The sequence below is a fragment of the Sycon ciliatum genome, chromosome 4 (assembly GCF_964019385.1).
Source record: "Sycon ciliatum chromosome 4, ocSycCili1.1, whole genome shotgun sequence".
NCBI classification, from domain to species: domain Eukaryota; kingdom Metazoa; phylum Porifera; class Calcarea; order Leucosolenida; family Sycettidae; genus Sycon; species Sycon ciliatum.
This window is the reverse complement of record NC_088646.1, coordinates 9084589-9107634: the sequence shown is the minus strand read 5'-3', so window position 1 is coordinate 9107634 and position 23046 is coordinate 9084589. Positions and strand designations below refer to the sequence as shown.

Genomic DNA, 23046 nt, shown 5'->3' with positions numbered 1-23046 from the left:
TGCACTGAAGACCTGGAAGTGTTGAAAGAAAGAACTAACGACTGCTTGATTGATATCTTCCGTTTGCCAGTGCACAGACTCACTCAGTGGCTGGGCCAGAATATAACAAGTAGAGTAACCGAAGACGTAAGAGTTGACCAGTCTTCGTGAAAGGCACCGAAATTCCAACGCCTGGATCATGAGCTTGAACTGAGCGCGAGACTGTCGTGAACTGCGTTTTTCAGGGTCCAACGAACTACATACAATGTCATGTAGCTCCCTGCGCGAGTATTCAGCGGGCTTGCAGTGACTTGCAGCAGTCTTTGTGCATTCACACTGAGTCTGTGCAACTGTCATACCTTCAGCATAGTGCCGACACGCTGACTCGAACATCTCGACACGCCATTACGTACAACGTCTGCAATGGCGGTCTTCCCATCACGAGCACTTCACTGTTTACACATGCTTTATGACACGAGCGTATTGGTCAGCAAGAACGATGCCCTTCAAAGGCATTGGCGTGCCTGCATCGCAGCAAAAGGTTTTGTCTTACAGCACTTGCCCGGCCCACCAAGCCACGGCACTGAGTTCAAGGACCTAGGCAGCCAGTTGGACGACGTTGGCTACACCAGAACAACGCATGTTTCCCTGACCAGACAGTCAGACCTACACGTGGGTCCACATCGAAGAAACAGGCTAGCATTAGTACTATAGTAGCAATGGAACTATTAGTATTACTTGAAAGTTCATTAGGTGAAGCTCGCCGTAGCGTGTAGATCGACGCACGCACCTTATGTGCATGGTTGGTTTTATCAACTGGAATGTGTGCACTGCACATGGCTTTGAAGCCCCTCAATGCCTCTTTTCATACTTGACAGGCAGTCCTCCCCTCGTCGTTCCTCCCCACGTTGAAACGACTTCGAACTTTATGTTCGGCTCAAACGGTTCTCTAGCTAACTGCATTGTGAAATCGCGCCTCTGGCGGCGTTGATAAACTGCATTATGCTGCGGGAAACAAAACAACTCAGGGCCGCGTGGACGTTCTTCTTGAGTTGACAATAGGCTGTCATCGCGGTAAGACCTGGTATTCCAATATGCCGCCGCTATGTAGGTGGGAGTGTGATGAGAAGAATGATGCACCTCTGCACTGACACAATCCATTGGATAACATTATTTCTTTCGTTAGTTTCGATTGCATTGGAGCTGTCCCGTGTCCGCGACCTCTGAATGTCATGCACGATGATAACGCGGTCCACTGTGAGTAGATCCTACAGCGTCGACGCCTGTGCCTGACTTGCTGGACTGTCCGTACTGTCACAGTGTCAGTTGGCTTCGTGGTAGACGCCAAGCTTGCAAGGTGCAAACTGCACTGCATTAGCACTGCGCACCCGCGCACGAATGTCCAGTCAGTTCAAATCACAATCAAAGAATGGAACAATCTCCTTTCAACGCCGGTTCGCATCTTTAGCAAGCTGAGTTTGTTCGCAGAGAGGACAGTCTCTTTCCTCCAGGCAATATGGCCAGTGTTGTCGAGGGTCTGCGTTCCGTGGGAAGGCATTTGCCAGGTCGTGCCTCTAAGCATGGAAGAAAAGAGAGGGGGACGGCTCCGGAGCGTGACGGACAGAGCCTATCTACGTCCTCTTCCAGCCCGCTTGCGTCGCCTCGTATCTTGTCAGGACAGTCCTCATCCACAGGTTCTGTGCGTTCACCTAGCGGCTCGGTGCGAAAGTCTCAGGCGCGCAGTCCTGTATCGACTTCAGGACCGGCTGCTTGGTCCACATCTTCCGTTCCAGAGGCAGTGTCGTCCGGTAGCAACTCCAGTAGTGCGGACTGCTTGCTACTGAATGGATCCAGACAATCTTTGGACAGAAACACTGGTGTACCTGCTTCTGCAGCTCCAACTGAATTGGGAGCTGCTGCCATGGATCTGAACAAACTCCTTGCTGGTGTGGAGCGATTCCAAGCAGCCATCATTGCACTGAAGAAGCAATTCATTCCGACACAACCTCCTCAACCAGTCACAACAGTGGACCAATCACCGGCGTTGCCAGAGGTATTCGGTAAGGAAGGAAATACCCCCGCGCCGCAGGGATGCGGTGGAGCTAGGAGAGTGGTTTTGTGCTCCGTGCTTGTCTCGGATTGTCAGCTTGATTGATTGTGTGGACGCTTGTCTGGGTTGCTTGGTGTAGTGGTGCACCCCCATGGGGTAACCTGAAGTTGTAGGAACTAATTACTTGGTGGAAGTAATGCGTACTGGGAGTGTTTGAATGGGTTGAGAAACTGCAGCAATCCACCAATTATTCATTGTGTAATTGCCAACAAACATTGCAACATACCTTGCACATGACTGGCCTGGGCAGCATACACTGTGAATGCTGCAGACTTTGAAGTACATGGTATGCCAAGGCCCTGTCACCAGTGCAGTGTTATTAATCAGTGAAGTTCAATATTTCACTGCCAGCCCTTTGGAAAAGGGAGTCAGTCACGAAAGTGGCACTAACCCAGGACAATCCCATAATATTATCATTATCATAGTAATGGTGAGCAATTATGCAGGCACGGAATGGGTGGAACAGCTCTTGCGTGCATGCATGAACCTCATCACAATAAGAGTAGTGGCACCGTTTTTTCAAATTTTTCCGCAGTAACAACAAAGCAAAACGTGGAAAGGTATACATGTACTTCGAAGTACAGTACTGCTCACTGCAATCCAGTCGCGTCACTCAAAAGCGCGCCCGGCGTTGTGCAGCCCTAGACCTGCGAACACTGGGCTGCGAAATGGTGCAAGGCGCACACTTGAGTGGCGTGACTGGATTTCAGTGAGCAGTACTGTACATGTACATGACTGTACTGTATAATGCAGACGGGGCTGTTGCTGTTGCCGTTGGAGGTGATGCTACCCTTGAGCTCTGCTAAAACTAGTTGCTTTTCTCACAGCATTAGCCATTTTATAGAAATACAATGCAAGTTGATAGGCATAGATAGTGTTGCTGAATGCCTTATACAACTATCTCAGAGATCTGTGGAAAGTCCCCCCCCCTGATTTGAAAGCATACCATACAAATATTTCATGTAATAGGTTGTAAAAACAGTGTCTAATATTTAGAATCTCTGCTACCCCTCGAGGAGGAGCCAGGCTTGGGGTTAGAGTGCCAGCACAGATTGAACGATAGACTGCAAGGGTGTTTGTGGGCACGGGGTTGGATTTGAACATCTCCATAAATTATGCGGATCAAGATCAGATGGTGAGATGATGGGAATGAAGTATCTTTTATTGGAGAATACAGAGAACACACATGTATATCTTCATTTCTAGCCATATTCTAATTTTAGACACTGAACACCCAGGCCAGTAGGTAGGATTGGATCGAAGTGAATGCAGCGTGTTCATCTTCCATGTGTTGTAAAATGCAGAGGAGCGGAGCATTGATGATGCCATAGCAGCTGCCCGAACACCCAGGACCAGTACGGGGCAAGGACCTGACGTTTCTGCAGACACTATAGCAGGCACTCCACCGCTAACTCCACCGCCTATATATTCCGACTCCTCTGAATGGTCCAGTCCTCCGTCTTCAGGCGGAAATCGTCAGTCTCGCCTCCGGTCAGATGGTGCAGCATCAAACAGCAACCCGGACTGGTCAAGCGACGAGGAGAATGAGCGTGACGAGCAAGCTGTCAGCCAACGTCGGAGTCCTTCTCCCAACGACGGTGACCAACCGCTTCAGCCCAACAGTGCGCTCATGGAGGGTGTGAAGGCAGTGCTGTCAGCAGTTTCAGCTGTCTTGCGGGAGCACATTGCCATGAATGGCACGGACCTATTCAACTCGGCCAAGGCTCTGTACGAACTATGCATAGGTAAGCTTTGTGCAGGTTCTCAGCACTCTTGATCAGAGATCTAATAGTGATTATGGACATCACGCATGATGATAATAATAATTATTATTATTATCATCATTAATATCATCATGGATGATGTCCATTATCAATGATTATAACCGTGTGCGACAGTGTTATGGTGCCAGGTTTGGTAGATACTAGCATGATACTAGCATGCTATGGCTGTCGAATGTACCTGAAAGTGCCACCACCAGATAGAGCAGGTGTGACGCAAATGTCTCTATGCCATACCGGGCTGAAGGTGAAGTAGTTGACTAGATGTAAGTGAGGGTAACTGGGCTGTATAGCTACAGCTACTATTGTACACACATTAACACGCCACCTTAACCTATCTTCTTTGGACTTTCAACAGTGTCCTGTCATTGTAATATTTCAAATCAGACAGGACTTGGGATGGACAGTACTTCAAAACACAGTGATAAGATGGCTTCCCTGTCAAGATACTGGCAGAAATAGTCTCTGAGTTGGTGTTCATTTGGAAGTAAGTTAGCTCCTGTGGAGGGGAGTTTAGGAGTGTTGCTAACTTGGGCAGGCTGGCTGCTTCATCACAATCAAGAGTGGTCCTATGATCCAGTGCATTGTTTATGCAGTGTTGTTTGACATGGCATCATTCTAACTGCTTGCGAGATACAGTGGCCCACTGGGCATCATCTAAGGTTGACCACTGGGCTGGAAAATCGCCTATAACTCGCTCACTGTGAGAGTAGATTTGCTGAGAAGCTTACAAGAATGGCAAGTATTCATGAAATCCTAATACACAGGCATGCCACTGAAAAATCTGGGTAAGGACCGTGAATGACTTGGGTGGTCATGCACCATTGACCGGCCACTATGTGGCGGCATCCCAGCTACTTTTTGCTTGGTGTAACTTGTAACATTCTTATCATCTAGCTGCTTCACTGCCTGTATCAGCAGACTGAGATGGTGTGTACCTTAGCCTAAGGACGAGGGTGATAGTACTGATACAGGTAGCAGTGCTCAGGTAGTGATGGGAATGTAGTCAGTTCAGTTTCTACAGATTGGCCTAGTGACTAGTGTGCAGTGTTGTGTATTGTGTATACACTGAGGCTCACACTGGGATAGGGAGTACATGTACTAGTAATTAGTATTGTCCTCATTAACGCATGCTCCGTACGCGGAGGCATACACGACCCACACACAGACACAGCAGTAGTTGGTTGGCACCACAGGGTAACTGGGCGAAGGAGCTGGCAGTGTGTAACCATGGAGGCGGCCGACCCGACAGAGGCGGGGACCGAGAGTGAGACCGAAATGGCGGCTGACCTGCCAAGGGCAGTAACCGAATAGAGTGATTCGGGAGAGTAGAGAGAATGCTGCCAGCTACTGAGAGTTCAGTGCCCAATCCCTGCTTGTTTTTGTTTAGCAGAGTGAGTTTGGAAGACGAATGAGGTTAGTAGTATAAGCGGGGTGCTACAGAATGAGAATTGTAACACAATGAAGTCGGTGTGGGTGGGTGGGTGAAAACACGGAGCAAGAGTCATGCGAGCCAATGCAACTAACAAAGAGAGCCAGGCACGAAGGCTGCTGAAGGGTGTACGTATGCAAAGCGAGCTGCTGGGAGAGTTTGCGCATGCGCACAACGGCGCATCCGTAAGCTGGCGCGAACACGCGCGTGATAGACATCAGCATACAGTGAAAACATTACGTCACCGCGTTAACATACTATAGCCACGCAAAACTTGCATTAGATCACAGGCACCGCAAAGCAGATAGATAATTATCTATGTAAAACAGTGCAGACTTCTGAGTGATGATGACCACTGCTGCCTGGTGCTGGCATTAACCACAGAAGTCCTGCAGTACATGTACTAGTAGACAGCAACACTATCAGCTCAGGCTCAGAGTGGTGCATGGCAATTTCCAAAATCATTTCTTTGACTTTGGCACTTGCACTGTACTGTCTGTATAGCTAGCTGTGGTATCAGCAGCAGATGCATTGGATACACACTGGGATTAGACTTCAGAGCTGTGTGTGACCTGCATGTTTTGACAGCTACTTGGTCCTAAGTGCATGCTAAGTGCCTATCTTGACTGATGAGTGATCAGACTTGGCCAGGTATCACCCTGTCTAGCCTAAACTGGAGTGTCCATGCACCTACAGCTAGTAAAAGCCACTACAGGTTACACTAGCACTAGCAGTAGCTGATACTGTGATAGCTAGATCTCTACCAGCCTGGGGTCTGTGAATCCTGACCTCTTGAGGATCAAGTCTCACTTCCTAAAAGTTTCTTTTTGAGTTGTGTTGAGCCACTTCTCACAGCTAACAGTGGCCAGGTGCTGTTCAGTTCAAACAGTTTGGCCACTGCTGGCTCCCACTGTATTCAGCACCCAATCAGCCAACTGGAGGAGAGCCTGTGCAGTATGACATGAGAGGCTAGGCTGCTAACGGCATTATATAGGTGATCATTGATGATGAAGCAAAGCTAAACCTGCCCTGGTACATGTCCAGGAAAGTAGTGTGAAATGTTGCTTCACAGAAAAGGGGATAGCAGATCTCTGGTTTCCCTTGAACACGCCATTCCACACAGACACTGGCTAGATCACTTGTGCTGCATGTGACCTTGTGAGCAGCAAGATGAGTAGTCTGTGGGTACTGGCAACTAGGAACTGTGCTATCAGAAATGGCAGCAGCTTGTCTTCCCAGGATTCGTCTGACGTGGACATTGATGGCGCTGTTAGGTTGGCTCAACAAGGCCTTCCACGCTGCCATAGCTGGGCAGAGGGACTGGGGAGGCAGACTGGCCTTGCCTCAAGAGCAATGGGTAGGTAGATGGGATGTGGGCCCGTGTCGTGCAGGAGACAAGCCAGAGCTTGCCAGCAAAGAACTTGAAGGCAGAGCATGTCAACAAGATGTGGCAAAAAGAAAATTACACAGCCACACAAATAGTCACACTCAATATAATGCTGGGCCACATCATGTATCGTGTCCTCTGTCCAAGTAGCAGCAGGGTCAGGTCATTTGCTGTACCTACAAGTGATCAGAAAGGTTTGCAACAGGCGTGCTCAGCATGATTAAGCCCTCCCCGTGCTATTTGTTCATTGGTACATGTATTCACACACCTGTGACCCACCGAAATGTTTTTCTTCTCTGTAAAAGTCAGAACTATATTAAAATTTTGCAGTCGAGCTCCTCTAACCTCTTCCCACTGTAGCACACTTCGGGTGTGGACATTATAGCACCATTGACTCCGGGAATGGTAACGGAACAGGCCTTTGTTTCAATGCAGAAAAATTGGTCTTTTCTTTAGACCGCATGCATATTGGGTTATGGTTTGAGTAGGGTACATGACTCAGCAATCACAATGTCATCATGAACTCAAAGCACCCCCCCCCCCCCCCCTTACCAATTTGAATACCCCGCTATATTCATCTTGTACCAGAAGAAAACTCTCCAGTATTCCTACATTACACCTGGTCCCTTGTTGTGGCATTGTATACTTTCCACCATGCCAGAGAATATGGAGATGACATGTTTTGTCGGTACTTTCTCAGCAAATGTCATGACATGTGAGTGTGGTTTGTTCTGCTACCCCACAGAGCATGAGCGCCTGATGCCTGGTGAGCTACCTGACTTTCCGGATGCTGTGGAGTCCGTCTCTACTGCTTTCACTGCATGGTGAGATGAAGTATAAGTACTTGTACTCAGGTTCTGTCATGCTGGTCTTTCAGGATGTGAACCCACATTGTGGTTGAAGTGATTAAGACCATATCCAGAAAATCACTCCGACGGGAATGACAGTGGCTGATCCGATCGGGGCCTAGTTCTGTCAGCTGTAACATTATCAGAAAATCTAATCCTAATCCACGGGTATCTACACAGGGAGAATGTCAAACACACTGGGATTTCTGTGTCAATTGCAATGCATTTCACACCTTGTCACTTCTCTGACAAATTTATCCTGGCAAAAGCAGTGTAGATGATGTCAAGTGTGCATTCTCTCTCCTTCTGTGGCCAATGCAGTGTTGCTGACTATGCATTTGGTGACCGTGCCAGCCCGGATGAGGACCTGCACAACCTGCAAGAGGTTAGTCCATCTGAAACTTAGAGGGCTGATTGCTCAGTTACCGATGTACATGTATAAAGCTATGGGAGATTTCTTCCGCCTCATTGCTTCCTTTCCTAACGTTATTTGCAGCATTGGTAGCCACTTACAAATTATTATGCAGTAAAACATGTCAAGGGGGACCTTTTTGAAAGGCGGCCAACTACTTCAGAGAACCACAACTAGCACCAGGACCAGAATGGTGTCCTTTCCAGTCAACTGATCCGGGATAAAGGCATCATCTGTACTCAGTCGAGGACCACATTTTGAGATCCCCTTAGCGGTGGTCGGCTAAAAATGCCGGGAAGGGCTTCCTGCTCGGCGAATTTAAATTTTACAAAATTGGCTGAAGATCTGAAGATGCTTTATTTGAACCACCCGTCAACCAATGTGGAGCCATGATGTATCTGAATCGACCACTGCATGATGTGTCCTTGTAAGCTTCATTCTGGTCATGCTTACCAATTTTGATCCTTTCAGAATCTTATGGCTTTGTCACATACTGTGGAAACGCTGGAGAATGTGAACCGAATGGAGGAAGCGTCGGCATCTACTGCTGCTGGCTCACTTGCTCCAGGTCTGTTAACTACCTAGGATTTCTTGTAGTGGCCAAGCAATTGAATGCCAGGCATTTTCTTCTTAAAATCAGTAATTGCGTTCGACATTCTGTTGATTCTACTGATTTTGCATCATATGTATCTAGAACCCTTATAAAGTTGAGCATCTCTTATCTAGATGTCCCATACCTAGATGCTTTGCAAGCATGTAGCAACAGTCAAATCTTAAAGCTGTCCGGGAACTCTGGAGGCACGTGGTAGCGGTCACATCTTAAAGCTGTCTTTCCTTTTGTGGCTATCCGAGTTGAAGGACTTGACGTTATAAAGATCAAACTCTCGGTTTGTACAGCATATGCTTCTGATTATGGTATGGGTCAGCTCAACTGAAGAGAATGATGTGTTACATCCGCAATATGTGGAGTAGTTACCGACAATTTCGAACAAATGACGGGATACCCTTTAGTCCTGTGATGCCTGGACAAGAGAGGTTCAACTGTAACGCACCAAGTCCTCCATGACTGCCACGGTGTGTATGTGTGTGGATGTGTGGGTGGGCATGTGCACGCTTGTGTGTGTATGTATGTATGTATGTATGTGTGTGTGTTTCTTTGTCGGGGAGATGTCCGCACGTTCTGTTGGCAAAATCATGTTGTTTATCATAACATGCATTCTTGACCTCCTGTGCACACTTGCAGGGATTCCTCGGCACTTTCTCAGCGAAGAAGTCCCAAAGGTAATTCGCATTCTCCAAAAAAAAAAAAATGTCACGGTTCGCGTGAGACTCGGCTGGAAGCCGGGTTTTCCGCATCCGTAGGAATGCCACCACCCTTCAAGGATCAAGGCGCAGATGCAGCTCCTAAAGCTCCTAAAGTCTGAACCAATATTCCAAGAAGATTTGAGAGCCACATTGTTACGATCTCATACACCTGATCTTCAGGCTTTTGAATGCCAGTAGCCGTTATCAGTTTCGTGCAAAGTTATCACATGATCTCATTGTCAAGTATCTAGTTCTCTTAGGTGGACTGCAACGCACAACCTGTAACTATGTGTCCCTCCTCTTTTTTAAATCGTCATCTCCTCGAGTTTTCCGTGAGTGATGCTTGCAGTCGTCTGTGGGTATAGAGGATAGCAATGGTGGTTAAATGACTCCGTAAGTTGTGTCCGGCCGGATGCAGTTCAAGGATGCCCACTAAATTGATTTGCAAAGGATAACTGATGCATAGTGACACGAGCTGGCTGAGCTGTTGAGTCACAACCCGTACATTTTCTTTTACCTGCACTCACACGTCTGTTCACAGATGCTACGGAGGTGGAGTCGTTATACGAAAGAGCTGGCAACGTTTTACCAGAAGCGAGCACAGCTCGGTAAGCAAGCACAGGCTTAGCAGACAGGAAACCATTTGGTATGGCATGCATCATTATAATACACCAGACCTACCACCACAGGTCTTCTCATGGGATGATATTTATACAGAAGTGAGACGGCTGCCTTCAACAACACTGACATGAAAGTGGCTTCATGTTGACTCGAAGATATTGACTGGGATATCATGTTACATGCTGTAAATGGCAGAATTCCTTTGCAAGATGATTTTATCATCTCACACCATGTGCTATGCAGTCTTGCACCGATACATCAATAGAAGACTCTGTCGGAAGAAGTATACTGTGTGTTGCGTATATGCTATCTTGTGCAGAGGTTGAGTACAGTCAGAAACTGTTGAAGCTTGCAAGGTCGACTACTGATACTCTCAGCACACCCGTAAGTGCAGTTGTGTGTGTGTGTGTGTGTGTGTGTGTGCGCACGCACCTCAAGATGACTAGCATTACTGCTGTACCAGTCAGGCATCCTCCTGGTTTTCGGAAACACTGCTGGTTCATTCTAGTGACAACTTGTGACAAGTGTCAATTATGAAACAAAAGGTGCCGGGGGCACTTTAAAAAGGTGCCGGGGGCACTTTAACTTACCACAACCATTTGTTCTTGGCAGCTGACCACTGCATGAATATGGTAAACATCTACATCTACACTAATGCCTACAATGTATATTAATTTATTATTTGTGTTATTCTTCTTTTTCAATTGCACAGGATGCTTCCAATTTGCCAAGTTACAGCAATATCCAGACTTCCTTGGAAAGTGTAAGCAGTCTGCATGTGATAGCTACTCACATCTTGTCATGCCACATCATACTTACTGGTACCGAAGTACATGTACACTTGCTAGGTCTTCATCATCGTTCATCCACTTGCTGGTTTTAACTTGCTGTATAATACATTACCCACATGCATTTGAGTGGCAGAACCAATGGGGTTCCATATCTTCTCCACTGGTATGGTAAAGCCTTGATTTTAAGTCCCTGCCCTAGTTTACGTACACAATATCTGTAAATTTGTGTGTCATCTCTGACTGCACCTCTCTTTCAGGACATCCTGTATGGCCGTGAATGCATCGAGAACTACTCTCACGCGGTTTCAGAAAGTGTAGTGCAGGTAAGGAATGTCCAGTGGATGCAATATACAGTAGGTATCGGTTATAGCGTGGGTGTTTGAAAAACGACTTTCTATTTTTATTTCCGATATTTCTTAAACACGATAAATCAAGTGTGACATATCATGTGCATGTGCGCAGAGGCAGGAAGATAATCGTACATGCAATGACTTATGTAGTGTAACGGTGCATGCGGCTGGTCATAGTCACATAGGCATACCATGTGGCTATGCAACATGAGTTACATGACCACAACAGTTGAACCTGCAGCACTACGACCCAACGTGAGTCAGATCGGAACTGAATTGGACGGATATTATTACTACAGGCGATATACTTTGAACTAATCTGGTATGGTTTGCTACACAAAGTCCATTCTTAGGACCGACATATTCTACTGTACGATAAAATTGCTTGGAAGAATAAATTTGCACTTGAAATCCATGTTATGATTATGAAAAAAATGAGAGTTCATTCTTGTAGGCAGTATATTCTTTTACACGACCACACTATAACCGATACACACTGTAATTGTATACTAGAATGATACACTACTGAATCCCCATCCCCCCCCCCCCCCCATGCAATCTCTGTAGATTTGCATATGACTATGCACATTGTGTGTATGTGTGCTAACATGTTTCTTTTGGTGGAACTTAAATTTCGGTAATTTCGGTAAAGAAGGCAGCCATATAAATAATATTTGGATTACACCTACTGGAGTATGTGCTGTATATGAACGGAATGTTGGTCAAATAATGCTAAGTTATACTTGAATTTTGTATTCGTCTGGCCACTCCAGTAATGACCATTGCCATGCATTGACTGCTAGCAGATATTACCTGCTCCATTCAATGGCTCTTCTTCTCAGAGCACCTCATAACCTATATTCACTCGCATCTCTATTGCTGCGTTTCCATTCCAGCCTCTCAAGGAGCTGACGGAAACTCTGGATAGAGTGAGACATGACCTCCAGTCGCAGTGGCAGAAGGAATGCCGGAAGGCAGAGAAGCGGAAGGTACTGCACGTGTTCACATCTTTACTTCTCCAAGCATGCAAAATCTGCAGCAACCTGTGCCATCCTGAATGATAGTGCTAACTGCTTTGTACTGAAGAAAGTCACCAGTCCTTTTTATTGGAGACTTGAAGTCAATTGTGCAAATCAGAAACATTGTTTTGTGGATGTTGATTGTTTTCCAGATGGAAGCTCTCGGAACAATGTACAAGGCCCGTCATCAATATTTGACCAGCTGTGAGGAAGAGAAGGCCCAGTCTCAGCAGAGTAACCACAGTCTGGATACTGCCATCACATCAAAGGTAGCTAGTGTGGTGGGAATTCTCAAATACATTTTGGTAACAGAATGTCTTGCTCCCGCTCCTCCAACACCCTTCAGAGTACCTTCGCCCCGCTCTGTGCCTGTGTAGCGTAGGCATATACAAAAGAGGTAAGAGACTTACAAAATGTGTACAGAATGAGTCGATGACTCATTGCCGGTCACATCCTCAGTCAGGCCCAGATAACTGGGGATGCCAATGTATTTGAAAAGTTCATGAAGCATCGCTTCCTTTGTGAACTCGCTATGCACTGGCTTCACGATTTGCTCAACCTAATGTTAATCCTTTGTGAGTAATTATTGTGCACATGAATGTCATCATAAACCCGTCACCGATATACAAGTTCATCTTCCTGTGTCACGGAACAATGGTCCAGGGATGAAAGACACGCTGGAACTCATGGAGATTCCCATGATTTGGCTAAGGCCCATGTAGAATGCAAACTGAAACAAATACAAAATTTACAATTCTCCAAGTCTGGTTATTGTAAGATCGAGAACCCGAATGGCAGGGTTCATTGCCTACAGCACTCGTTTATCCTACACCATTCTGTCCACCTTTCCACTTGTCCTCTTGTCTGCCGCTTCTGCCTTCCGTGCACCTGTTGGTTTGTCTGTCCCTAGGCCGGTGATTGTGAAGAGTTCTATAAGAAGACGATATCCGTTGCGAACGAAGCTCAAGAACATTTATCCATGCTGCACAGCAGTGCGTTTGATCATATCAACCAGCACGCAACAGCTGCTGGCATGCGATGTCAGGAAGTGAGTTCACTATACTCGGAACTGCCCCTTTGCTTCATGCACATCAATGCAGTGCATGTTATTGATGCGTGGAGGCTGTTTTGGGGCTGTAATCACGTTTAGGCGATATTCATTGAGTGTGGCCGCAAATTTTCCTGTTCCATTTTTGCCATTGTGTTATTATTATTATTATTATTCCACAATCACGATGACATAACGTTAGTGCCAATAAACATGTGATGCGGGCGATTTTAACCAACCATGGTGGGGAAAACTGAGAAAAAGAAGGAGAAAAAAGAACAATGAAAGCAAAACAAGTGTTGGATGCATTATAGATACCAGGGTCTGTTGACTGGAAAATGAAAAATGACATGTGTGTGTGTGTTTTTTTCTTCGTAATCCAGTGCATATCGACATCCATAACAGCAGCACAGTCTCTCTGGGGAGTTCGCTCCAAGGTAAAGCACCATTCTCTTGCAATGCAGGTAACTGTGCACTAGGAAGTCTTGATTGTTGACAGTCCTATCCAAGTACAGTCCTATCCAAGCTGGCTGGCCCAGTAAATACCTTGGCCCAGTTGTCCCTGTTTGGCCTTGGTATACATGCTGTCATATTCTTGCCTTATGGTATTGTCGTGCTCTAGGGAGATATCGGGTCTCCAATGTCGCCAGTGTCTCCACCTTCTCACAAATACTTGGAGCCAGTCACACAGTTGCAGGGAATGGTGTCCAGCTCAGAGGTGTATGAATTTGAGGAGCTTCAGCGTGCCGGCGATGACATTATGTGAGTATGTTAATAACAGTAGATGAATGCTTTCTCTCGTCAGTAGCATTCAGACATTATTGCATGCTTTTTCCCCATTGAGATGTAATTGCATCCTTTCTACATGTATGATGAGCAAAGTTTGGTAAGCTAATGTAGGCACATCAGTTCTGGCTCAAGTTTAGCCTTTAGTCATGAATGCCTGGTGGCCCTTACGGAAATGACTTTCAAATTATATTGTGCTGCCATGTAATTAACAATTATGTCTGAACAAATTTCTCAATTGCAGGCCCTCTAAACCTTCACACTTGCAGTCCAAGGGTTCACTAGCTGCATCCACAGAGCAACTCGAGTCTGGATCATCAGAGCAATCTGCTGTTGTGTCACCTGTCAGCCCCATAATGGCATGGAGCCCGACCCAAAGCAAGCCAGATCTCTCTGCTGCTGCTGCTGCAGCCGCAGCAGCACCACCAGCACCAGCAGCAGGAACAAACACAGCATCAAGTAACGGCACACCAAATCGTATGAGAAGACCCGTCATGCATAGCACACCTGAAATTCACCGCTCAAATGCCTTCCATGCGCGGGATACAGCAACCTCCTTGAGGGGAGAGAGAAGTCGAAAGGTGTCAGACCCAATTCGACATACCGTGATAAACCAGGTAACTTGGTTGTTGTTACTTTTATTTTTGTTCTCATCCTCGTTGTCCTCGTAGTCATTGCCGTTGTCGACGTTACTGTTGTTTTCGATTTAGTCTGTAATTTCCATAGTACATGCCATGCCAAGAAATGTGCAAGTAGTATTCAAAATGTGCTCTCGTGTTAACCTCAGGAAAACTCTCCAGACACAATTGGACGCAAGGGATCGCTAGGTGGAGAACCACTGTCTCCTCTCGCCGCTAGCATGTTCGCCAGAGCAGAAACCGGAACGCCGACGCTCTCACGCCGACTGAAGCAGGCACACTTGCCCGCCGCAACGGAATCACCAACCAGTACGCCGGGCAGTGTTCGCAGAAAGCATGCAGGTAAGTGATTGATGACGTAGATATGTCTCTTATCAAATCACACTTTGGTGCAGTGAGTTGGGAGGCACAGATTTTAGTACGCACTGCAGCACTGTTGCAAATTCCTTGCTCTTTTAGTCATATTTCTTCTGGAAACACTTTTCTGCAGCTTGAGCTTCTGAAAGAAAATCTGATTTGGCTAATTAATGTGTTATGAAATCCCGATGTCTTTGATGGGCACTGACATTGTGGAACACAAACATATGCACTCTACGTGCAAAGCTGAATACTTTCCCACAGGTTAAATAGCTCTGTTGAAAAAGGAGAGAGCACGGATGTTGTTAGTACACAATATCCGCTCTTCATCCGCCGTTGATTTGTTACAGTACAGCAAGTGCATTGTTGTTTCTAACCCAATATTGGTTATACATGTATTTCACTCTCAGAGCCACCGAAGATGCAAAGAAGAATCTCCATGTTCATGGGTGCGGAGATGTCCCCCGAGGCCGAGATGCACAACTTCCAACGGCTACGCAGTCCCACGAAATGCTGCCATTGCGAATCATACGTCTACTTCAGCGGTGCAGAATGCAAACAGGTGTGTACACAATGTGCATGCGCCGCAGTCATGCTTGATGAAATCCACATGGATCACTGTACAGCCTTTCCACTGCAAACACGTGTTAGACGTCCTATTCGGATTGTTTTGTATTCACGGCAGACTGATGCCATACTTGATTACCCTTCACTGTGAATAGGCACAGTAGTCAGATCTCGGACAAATGTTTGACAGCTTTGACAGTATTTTGGTGTGATATGATTTGTTTTGACTTGCAGTGTGGCATTGCTTGCCATCGAAAGTGTTTACAGCGGCTGTCGGCAGAGTGCCTCATACCACAAGAGAACACAGCTGGTCTGGTGAGTCAACTGTTAGCTATTCTCATAGTATTGCTGTTGCTGCTGCTGCTGCTGGTGGTGGTGGTGCTGCTGCTGCTGCTGTTGCTGCTGCTGCTGCTGCTGGTGGTGGTGGTGGTGGTGGTGGTGGTGCTGCTGCTGCTGCTGCTGCTGCTGCTGCAGGTGCTGCTAGTTCTTTGAGGAGTCATCCACACCAAGAACTATGGAACATTATTTATGTTGGTGTCTGTGCACTACATGGTTTCAGAGTTCCATTTATAGAAGGCTTCTATCTATTGTTCTTGCACTTGTCTGGGCTCAGTCGTGTCATATTGGATTAGAGCTGCAGGTCACGTTATGCTTATTGTTTTACTTGTTTAGACCTTGCCGCGAATTGTCTGCACACTTCAACGCAGCCATTTGCACATTTAGGAAACTTCACTTCTCAACTCCAAAAACGGTCTCTTCACTGCGATTCAAATTCAAATTCAAATTTACATTACATTGTTTATACCTTGTCTCGAATTGGTTTCCAACATTTGCCATGCTGTGTCTGTGTTTAGGGCAAGAGAATCAAAAGAGCGATGAGCACGTTTGGCATCAACATGTCCAGTGTGGTGACGCGCAGTTCACAGGACGTGCCGGCCATAGTGCCCGCCTGCATCAAGGAGGTTGAGGAGAGGGGCCTGAGCCACGTGGTGAGTTTCATTACTGACTAGTGATGATAGTTTTGCATGCGAACTTGATATCTGGTCACGTGGTATTCTATGCCTGTAAACTATTGTTGTATTGAGCTAAGGATCTAAACTAAGGGTGTTGAACAAATGATTTAAGCCAGTGGGCATTGAACACATGATTTGCTAAGGACATTGAGCGGGTAACATTAGAGCCCTTTCATTTTCTCATTTTCTTCCTTTCTTACCCGCTTCCTCCTGTTTTGTGTTCATGTGTAGGGGATCTATCGTCTGTCTGGAGTCAAGTCAAAAGTGGAAAAGCTCTGCCAAGTAAGTTTCAGTGACACTGTAGGAAAGGATTTGACACTTCCAATCTTCCATGCACTATTGTAGTCTGCCATTCAGAATCACAATCCAAATTCTGTAATGGTGAATGCTCATATGATACGTAGACCGGACCTAACTTGTTGGTGGCTTCAAGTATGCTCCTGTTATCAGCAAGCTTTCTCCCTGAACTCCTCTACAAGTACATGTATCAACGATCACTGTCAACTCCAGCCTTACAGCTGATCTTGTTTTTCAACAGATTGTTTGCATTGCTGGATTATATATCCTATGAAAGGATTATTCCGATTGATGTTTGTACTTTACAGCAATTTGAAAAGGATGGCGGCAAGGCTGACATCAAGCTGAGCACCTACCCACCCACACTGATAGCATGTGTGCTCAAGCTCTTCTTTCGGCAGGTAAGTGTGTTGTTGAATAAACTTTGACCTCAAACACTGAATCAAACTGATACAGATGCAAATGCAGATGCAAAGTTATTTTCTTCTAAGTGTTGTACAAGTTTCCATATTATCCTCATGCTCCCCTGTTTCTGCTGCTGTTCCTCCTCCTCCTCCTCCTCCTCCTCCTCCTCCTCCTTCTCCTCGTCCTCGTCCTCGTCCTCCTTCTCCTCGTCCTCGTCCTCCTTCTCCTCGTCCTCGTCCTCCTTCTCCTCGTCCTCGTCCTCCTTCTCCTCATCCTCCTCCTCCTTCTCCTCGTCCTTGTCCTCCTCCATCTCCCCTCCATCTCCATCTCCCCTCCATCTCCTCGTCCTCCTCGTCCTCGTCTTCTTCCTCCCCCTCCATCTCCTCCTCCTCCCTCCTCTTCCTCCTCCCTCCTCCCTCCTCTGGTATATTTCCTATGCTATGGCCTATGCATTTGGCCTTTTACCCTTTGGTGCTCATCTCTAATCTGTGATAATACTTCCAATCATCGAGACCCCGTCGACAGGCGAGATGCCTTTGGGAATCCCTAAATAATAAACGTTCAAGCTTTCAAGCTTTCTTCCTTCTCCCTCCTCCTCCCCTCCCTCCCTCTTCCTCCTCCTTCTCCACCCCCCCCCCTCCTCTCTCCTCTTCCTACACCTATTTCTCTCTCCTATTCCTACAACTTGTTTTCTCTCCTCCTACACCTACACCTCTTCCTCTTCTACTCTTTCTGCAAATCGTTCTTCTTCTCTTCCCCTTGGCCTCAGATATTCATACTGCAATGTTTTGTCATCCATATTGACATTCGTGTATGGTGTGTGCATGTGTTTGTTCAGCTTCCAGAGCCCTTACTGACATACAAGCTGTACACCGAGCTCATCAAACTTGGCCAGGTAGGTTCCTGCACTGGTACATGCAAGATCACGGTGTGAAAAGCATGCTTGGAACATCCTGATTTCACCATACCTTTACTGGAATGTGAGTACAGCCACTGAAACATAGGTTTAGTTTTGTTTAATACTTCGTAAAGAAAACTTCAGCTGGGTGCTCCTGATGTTTTGCATCAAGTTGGCACTTGAACTCTTGTTTCTGCATTCTATGGTCCTGTTTATCTCGTCAGGATGGGTTCATTGGAGATGCAGAGGATGATGAACAGGCCAGGAAGCACGAACAGACCATTCAGAAGCTGCGTGCCGTGCTGGCTCGACTACCGGCACAAAACTTCTACACAACAAAGATACTGATGGGTCATCTGTCAATGTAAGTAGACAAACTATTCGGTATCGTACAAGGCAGTAGATATGTCAAGGCTGGTCTTTGATCTGTGACTCATCTTATGGTAAAACCTGACTCTGCAGACAGTGTATGATGAAGCACAATGGTGACATTAAGTGATACCCAACCCACGAACCCAGGCTGAGAGAGCCATTGCACTGCAAACACAGAGGCTCTGTACTGTGCAAAGACCAAAGCATTGCTGTACCCGCCGCAGAGTTGAAGTTCAATTGCCGTACAACTGCAGCCCGTATTCCTGATAGGCATGTTGTGACCTTGCTCCTAACTCCGTAAGTAGTGCATGGAGGCTGAACTATACAGATCAGTGTGTCCGATGATCAAGCACTGTGCGTTTGATTGTGTCGCTGAAACAGTGTGTTCTCTGTGCCCGTATCTGCTTGTACTGGATACCTTACAGCGTTGCCAGCCATTCTAAAGTCAATAACATGACAGAGAGCAATCTGGGAATTGTCTTTGGTCCGACCATTATTCAACCGAGAATGAAGCAGTAAGTACTTGCAGAGATGTCTGTATTGCTAGGCTGCCAAGTCTCAATGAAGCTGTTTTATTGCAGGTATAGATGAAAAAGAGTTTTGCATGACCTCATGCCATATGACAATGTCCAGCAGAGTGTGGGGTGGGTAATGGTCATAAGTTGATTGTTTTTTCTCGCATCTATGTTGGGTATTTCCTCATCCTCCTGCACATGTGGAGCAGGTATACAGCTATGCCTTGTCAGGTTTTGAATCCTACTCTACTCTTAAAAAGAATATGTGTTGTGTACTTTACATATGTTTGCCAACCCGCATGCAGAGGAGAACACACGTCAACAGTGAGGGCCCTGGTAGATATGCCTCACCAGTCCAAAGCAGTGGAGTTCATAATCAAAGGTTTTGACGAGGTAAGTTTGCCTAGACTGGATACAACCAACTGCTACTCGAATAGCCCCATGGTCCAAGTCTGACCCTAGGCTTCTGTGCACACTATTAGTTGTATTGTATTGTTTATTTACGGATTCTCCAGAGGTAAATGGATACCTATCATGGGAGTCTCTCCAAACCAATAGAATAATGAAAAATAAAAGGAATAAAACTCAAATAAAATCTGAGAATTTAAATCAAAGTGTGTATGTTTGCTGTGGCTGTGGCTTTACATCCATGAGATGCTCAAGTGACTAGGGCTCGACATATTCTATATTTGTTTTTAAGGGAGGTGAAAAGGTGAAAAGGGAAACACTCACTTTATTGCTGCTGTTGTGCTCTCCTCGCTATGTATGTGTGTTGATACCTGATTCAGATCTTCACAGCTGACCTTGAGCCCGTAACTCTGAGAAGTGTCGGCTCAGCGGTAAGTTACAAATTTAGTACGGTTGATTTCCGATATGAAGTGATCTAACAGTTGTGTTGATAACACTCGGCAGCATGGCAATAGGATGTAGCAGAATAAGTGGTTTTAAACCGATTAGAACCCCCTCGAACTAATGAATAAAACATCTAGTCCTTAAGAGAAGGTCAGACTGTGGCAAAATGAAATAATCCTTTGATTATAATCCGAATGTCCAAAATAACTTGAGACCACAGCGGCAAAATCAAGGCATGACGCTAACGGGGAAAATTGGGAATCGACTTTGTGTTCCTGCTTCAAAACAGGAGCTTGACATGTCATTGTAGCTGATACTCACTGGCTGTGTTATCTTGATATTGAAGTGCTGGGGGTGCTCAGTGGTCATGGCAAACAACACAAATTAAAAGAAATGGTGCTTGGATTGCACTGAAGGTTCTTGGGCAGGCTAGGGTCAGGGAATTCGTAGGAACCCATGAATACTACTTGACATGTGTCACCGTGCCAAAGTTTGTGTTTGCATTCTGCACAGTTATAACTTCGGGCAGGCGTCATTATGATCGTCATTATGATCCTGAACAACATCCTCTTGGAATTAGGCACCAATATTTTCCGTAGTCTAAGAAGGCCCCAAGGAACATCTGCAGCCATTTGAACGGGCAGAGATTCAATTTTCTAACCTTTCTCTCTCCTCTCGTCTATTTTGCAGGAGTTTCTTGGCTCGCAGGGATCACTTGGTGGCAGTGTCGATGGTAGGTGTTCTTAGTGGATGGTTTTCCTGAGCCAATGTCTGATGTGTGCACCGGCTTGTAAACTGATTGTCTGCAGTTGGCTCCGTTATATATTTCGGTCATTCAAAATGTTCTGTATTTCCCTGTATTGTCACATGCATTCTAGATCTCGTTGGAGCTGAATCAGCAGACACGAGGTATGTTCTACTAGGACAGTTTAGTTTGAAATTCATATGGTACCTACATGTACAATGACATACTACAACTAGAGTCCCCGGCTGCTATTTTCACACCCTCCCCGAATGTCAATGGGCGCAATTCAACATGGGTCACTGTCTGAGGGGCTTAGTGTTTCAATCAGCAATATAAGGTTTCCGCATTGTTTGTGTATTCATACTGTCCACAATTTTGAATGTGGACCGGCAGCAGGAAAAAAACACACAAAGTAAGCAAACATGTTAAAAGTTATCAGTATGACGTCTAGCACTATGACCATATCATCAGGTCATGTGTGTGTTGTATCTATGTGCTATTGAATTTGATGATGTGTTTGCTGATGGGTGTGATACATTGACAAAGTCAGTCAAAGAAAAGACGGGGTAATCTGAGGCTACACCATGCAGCATTAAAAATTTGTCTACTCCATTTTGGTTGTCTTCTTAGGTTTTCTATGCTATCTGAGCTGGATACTATGTGCTCATTACTGGAAGCCGTGAAAGAACAGCGAGACATCCGTGCAGCTATCAACCCTGGCTCGGAGCAGTGTCTGCCTGGTGCCGATGCCACTGTTACTGATGGCAAGGCGGTCTTCAGCACGCTGCTGCCGGGAGAGATTGATCAGATGGAGAATGCACTCAATCACATCAAATCGGAAAGCACCGAGAGCGGCATAGGCAGTGTTGACGAGAGTGAAGAGCTCATTCAGTTCGTAAAACGTCGTCAAGAGGTCATAGATCAGCAAGCACAACTCCGACAGGCTCTACATCAGCAGCAAGGTAGTCTAACTAGTAACTCTGACAATTCATCACCATCTCCACCTCCAAACTCCACTGCCAGTTCAACAGCAGCTACAAATTCTACGGACAGTAATGGCTTACCAGTGACCCGGAGGGAACGGAAAGGCTCACTGCCATCATCCATGGCAGTTGAAACCCGTCCATTCATGCAGAGGAGCCAAACACAAGCCAATCTGGGGAGGGGTCAGTTAGTCCAGTCCGACGACTTCTTTCGCCAATCAACAGAAGAGGTCATACAGCAGCGGCGTAGAATCAGAAAGGAAAGCCAAACGCGGGCAAGTCCTTCTAGCTCTCGTCCTACATCCGACATTGTGCAGCTAGACTCTCCCGCCGGCGAAAGACAACCTAGATTGGAGTTCATTGAAGAGAAACAAGATGCTGCCAGTGCAGAGAATGTGTTCAGCACTGAAGCTCCGCTGGATGCCGAGAGCCATCTAGGTGTTACCTTGCCCACATTCCCAGAGTCATCGGCAGAGCTGTGTGACACTGAGGAGGAGGAAGATGATGAGGAAGACAATGGGAGTGAGCAAGCACAGCATGAGCAGCACCTCAATCCTCACAGCGGTCTCCAGCCTATCACCACCTATGTCAGCACTGGGCCTGGCAAGAACGATGTTGACACGACAGTATCCGTAGCCAATCCGCTCCTTGCTGCCAGTCCATTGAAGATAGCCGCCATAAGAGAGAACTCGCCGAGTACAAGTGGGACATCGGGCGACAAAACGGACCATGAGGATGACAAGTCAGTCGACTCGCTTTCATTCGAGTCAGACAACGATGATGAGTCATCTGTACTAAGTTTTCTGCCATAACCGAGTGGAGCGTAATACATGTCATAGTGCTTTCTGTCGCAAGCCACTCAGGCCATTATGGCACTGCACAAAACATGCTTGGAATTACCAAAGTAGTGTCATGTCATGCATGGCTTAAAATCATACTACTACTGCATTGCCGATGTAGCAAACCTTTCATTATGATATTCAGCTTTGTATTCATCCATTGCACTTGAGATGCATGTCTTGAGATCATGGCACTGTGCAAACTCCATGCTTTTGATACACTGCCATGCCACTTTATGAGTGTATGCAGTCAAACCTTGAGATACTTCGCTATAATCAATAATTATGCCATATATTTAATATGTTCTGCTGACATTGACCACAACACGACATGCTGCTGCTGGATTTGGATGGCTTCAGGGATGAGGTTTCCAATTTTCGGCGAGGACCTGGGCTGCTCTAGAAATGTACGTTTGCGTACTGAGGAGCTTTGTGGCATTTGCAGCCGTTTCCACAAACCTTCATGGTTACTTTCCCAAGAATTTCATCTCTGAAGTTCCACTGCAGCAAGATTATGTTGTGACCTTTGGACATTTGGAAGTTTGGCCACTAAATCCGGGTAACCACATTTTAGGATCATGCCTTTGAAGGCAATATTGTAGAAATAACCGTGACTAATTTCAGTCTCCAATCTCCCCGATCAAGAGGCTCCCTGCTGCATGGAGATTGAGAAGAAAAAAATCCCTCCATGCCTCC

The 23046-nt window shown here is 46.2% G+C and overlaps 1 protein-coding gene across 2 annotated transcripts; it reads left to right on the top strand.

The window, feature by feature from the left end:
• Window positions 1-849: 849 nt before the first annotated feature.
• On the top strand, window positions 850-22865 carry LOC135814321 (rho GTPase-activating protein 45-like). Of its 2 annotated transcripts, XM_065327425.1 has the most exons (30): window positions 850-2039; window positions 3394-3834; window positions 7435-7513; window positions 7859-7922; window positions 8421-8517; window positions 9193-9230; window positions 9796-9862; window positions 10195-10259; window positions 10588-10638; window positions 10924-10989; window positions 11913-12005; window positions 12188-12304; window positions 12946-13083; window positions 13467-13520; window positions 13706-13845; window positions 14114-14486; window positions 14657-14849; window positions 15275-15426; window positions 15666-15746; window positions 16286-16420; window positions 16676-16726; window positions 17050-17142; window positions 17985-18041; window positions 18269-18408; window positions 18842-18931; window positions 19237-19324; window positions 19720-19770; window positions 20474-20516; window positions 20662-20692; window positions 21159-22865. In XM_065327425.1, exons 1-30 carry the CDS (start codon window positions 1496-1498, stop codon window positions 22321-22323), a joined length of 4797 nt encoding a protein of 1598 aa, XP_065183497.1. In that variant the 5' UTR covers window positions 850-1495; the 3' UTR covers window positions 22324-22865. The 2 variants fall into 2 exon arrangements, with proteins under 2 accessions (XP_065183497.1, XP_065183498.1); XM_065327426.1 differs by lacking the exons at window positions 850-2039; window positions 3394-3834 and adding an exon at window positions 6156-6659.
• Window positions 22866-23046: the final 181 nt, after the last annotated feature.

Coding starts and splice junctions, on each gene's coding strand:
- LOC135814321 (XM_065327425.1), top strand. CDS start 1,496: ATGGCCAGTGTTGTCGAGGGTCTGCGTTCCGTGGGAAGGCATTTGCCA. Junction 16,727..17,049: donor AAGTGGAAAAGCTCTGCCAA/GTAAGTTTCAGT, acceptor TGTACTTTACAG/CAATTTGAAAAGGATGGCGG. Junction 19,771..20,473: donor TGAGAAGTGTCGGCTCAGCG/GTAAGTTACAAA, acceptor TCTATTTTGCAG/GAGTTTCTTGGCTCGCAGGG.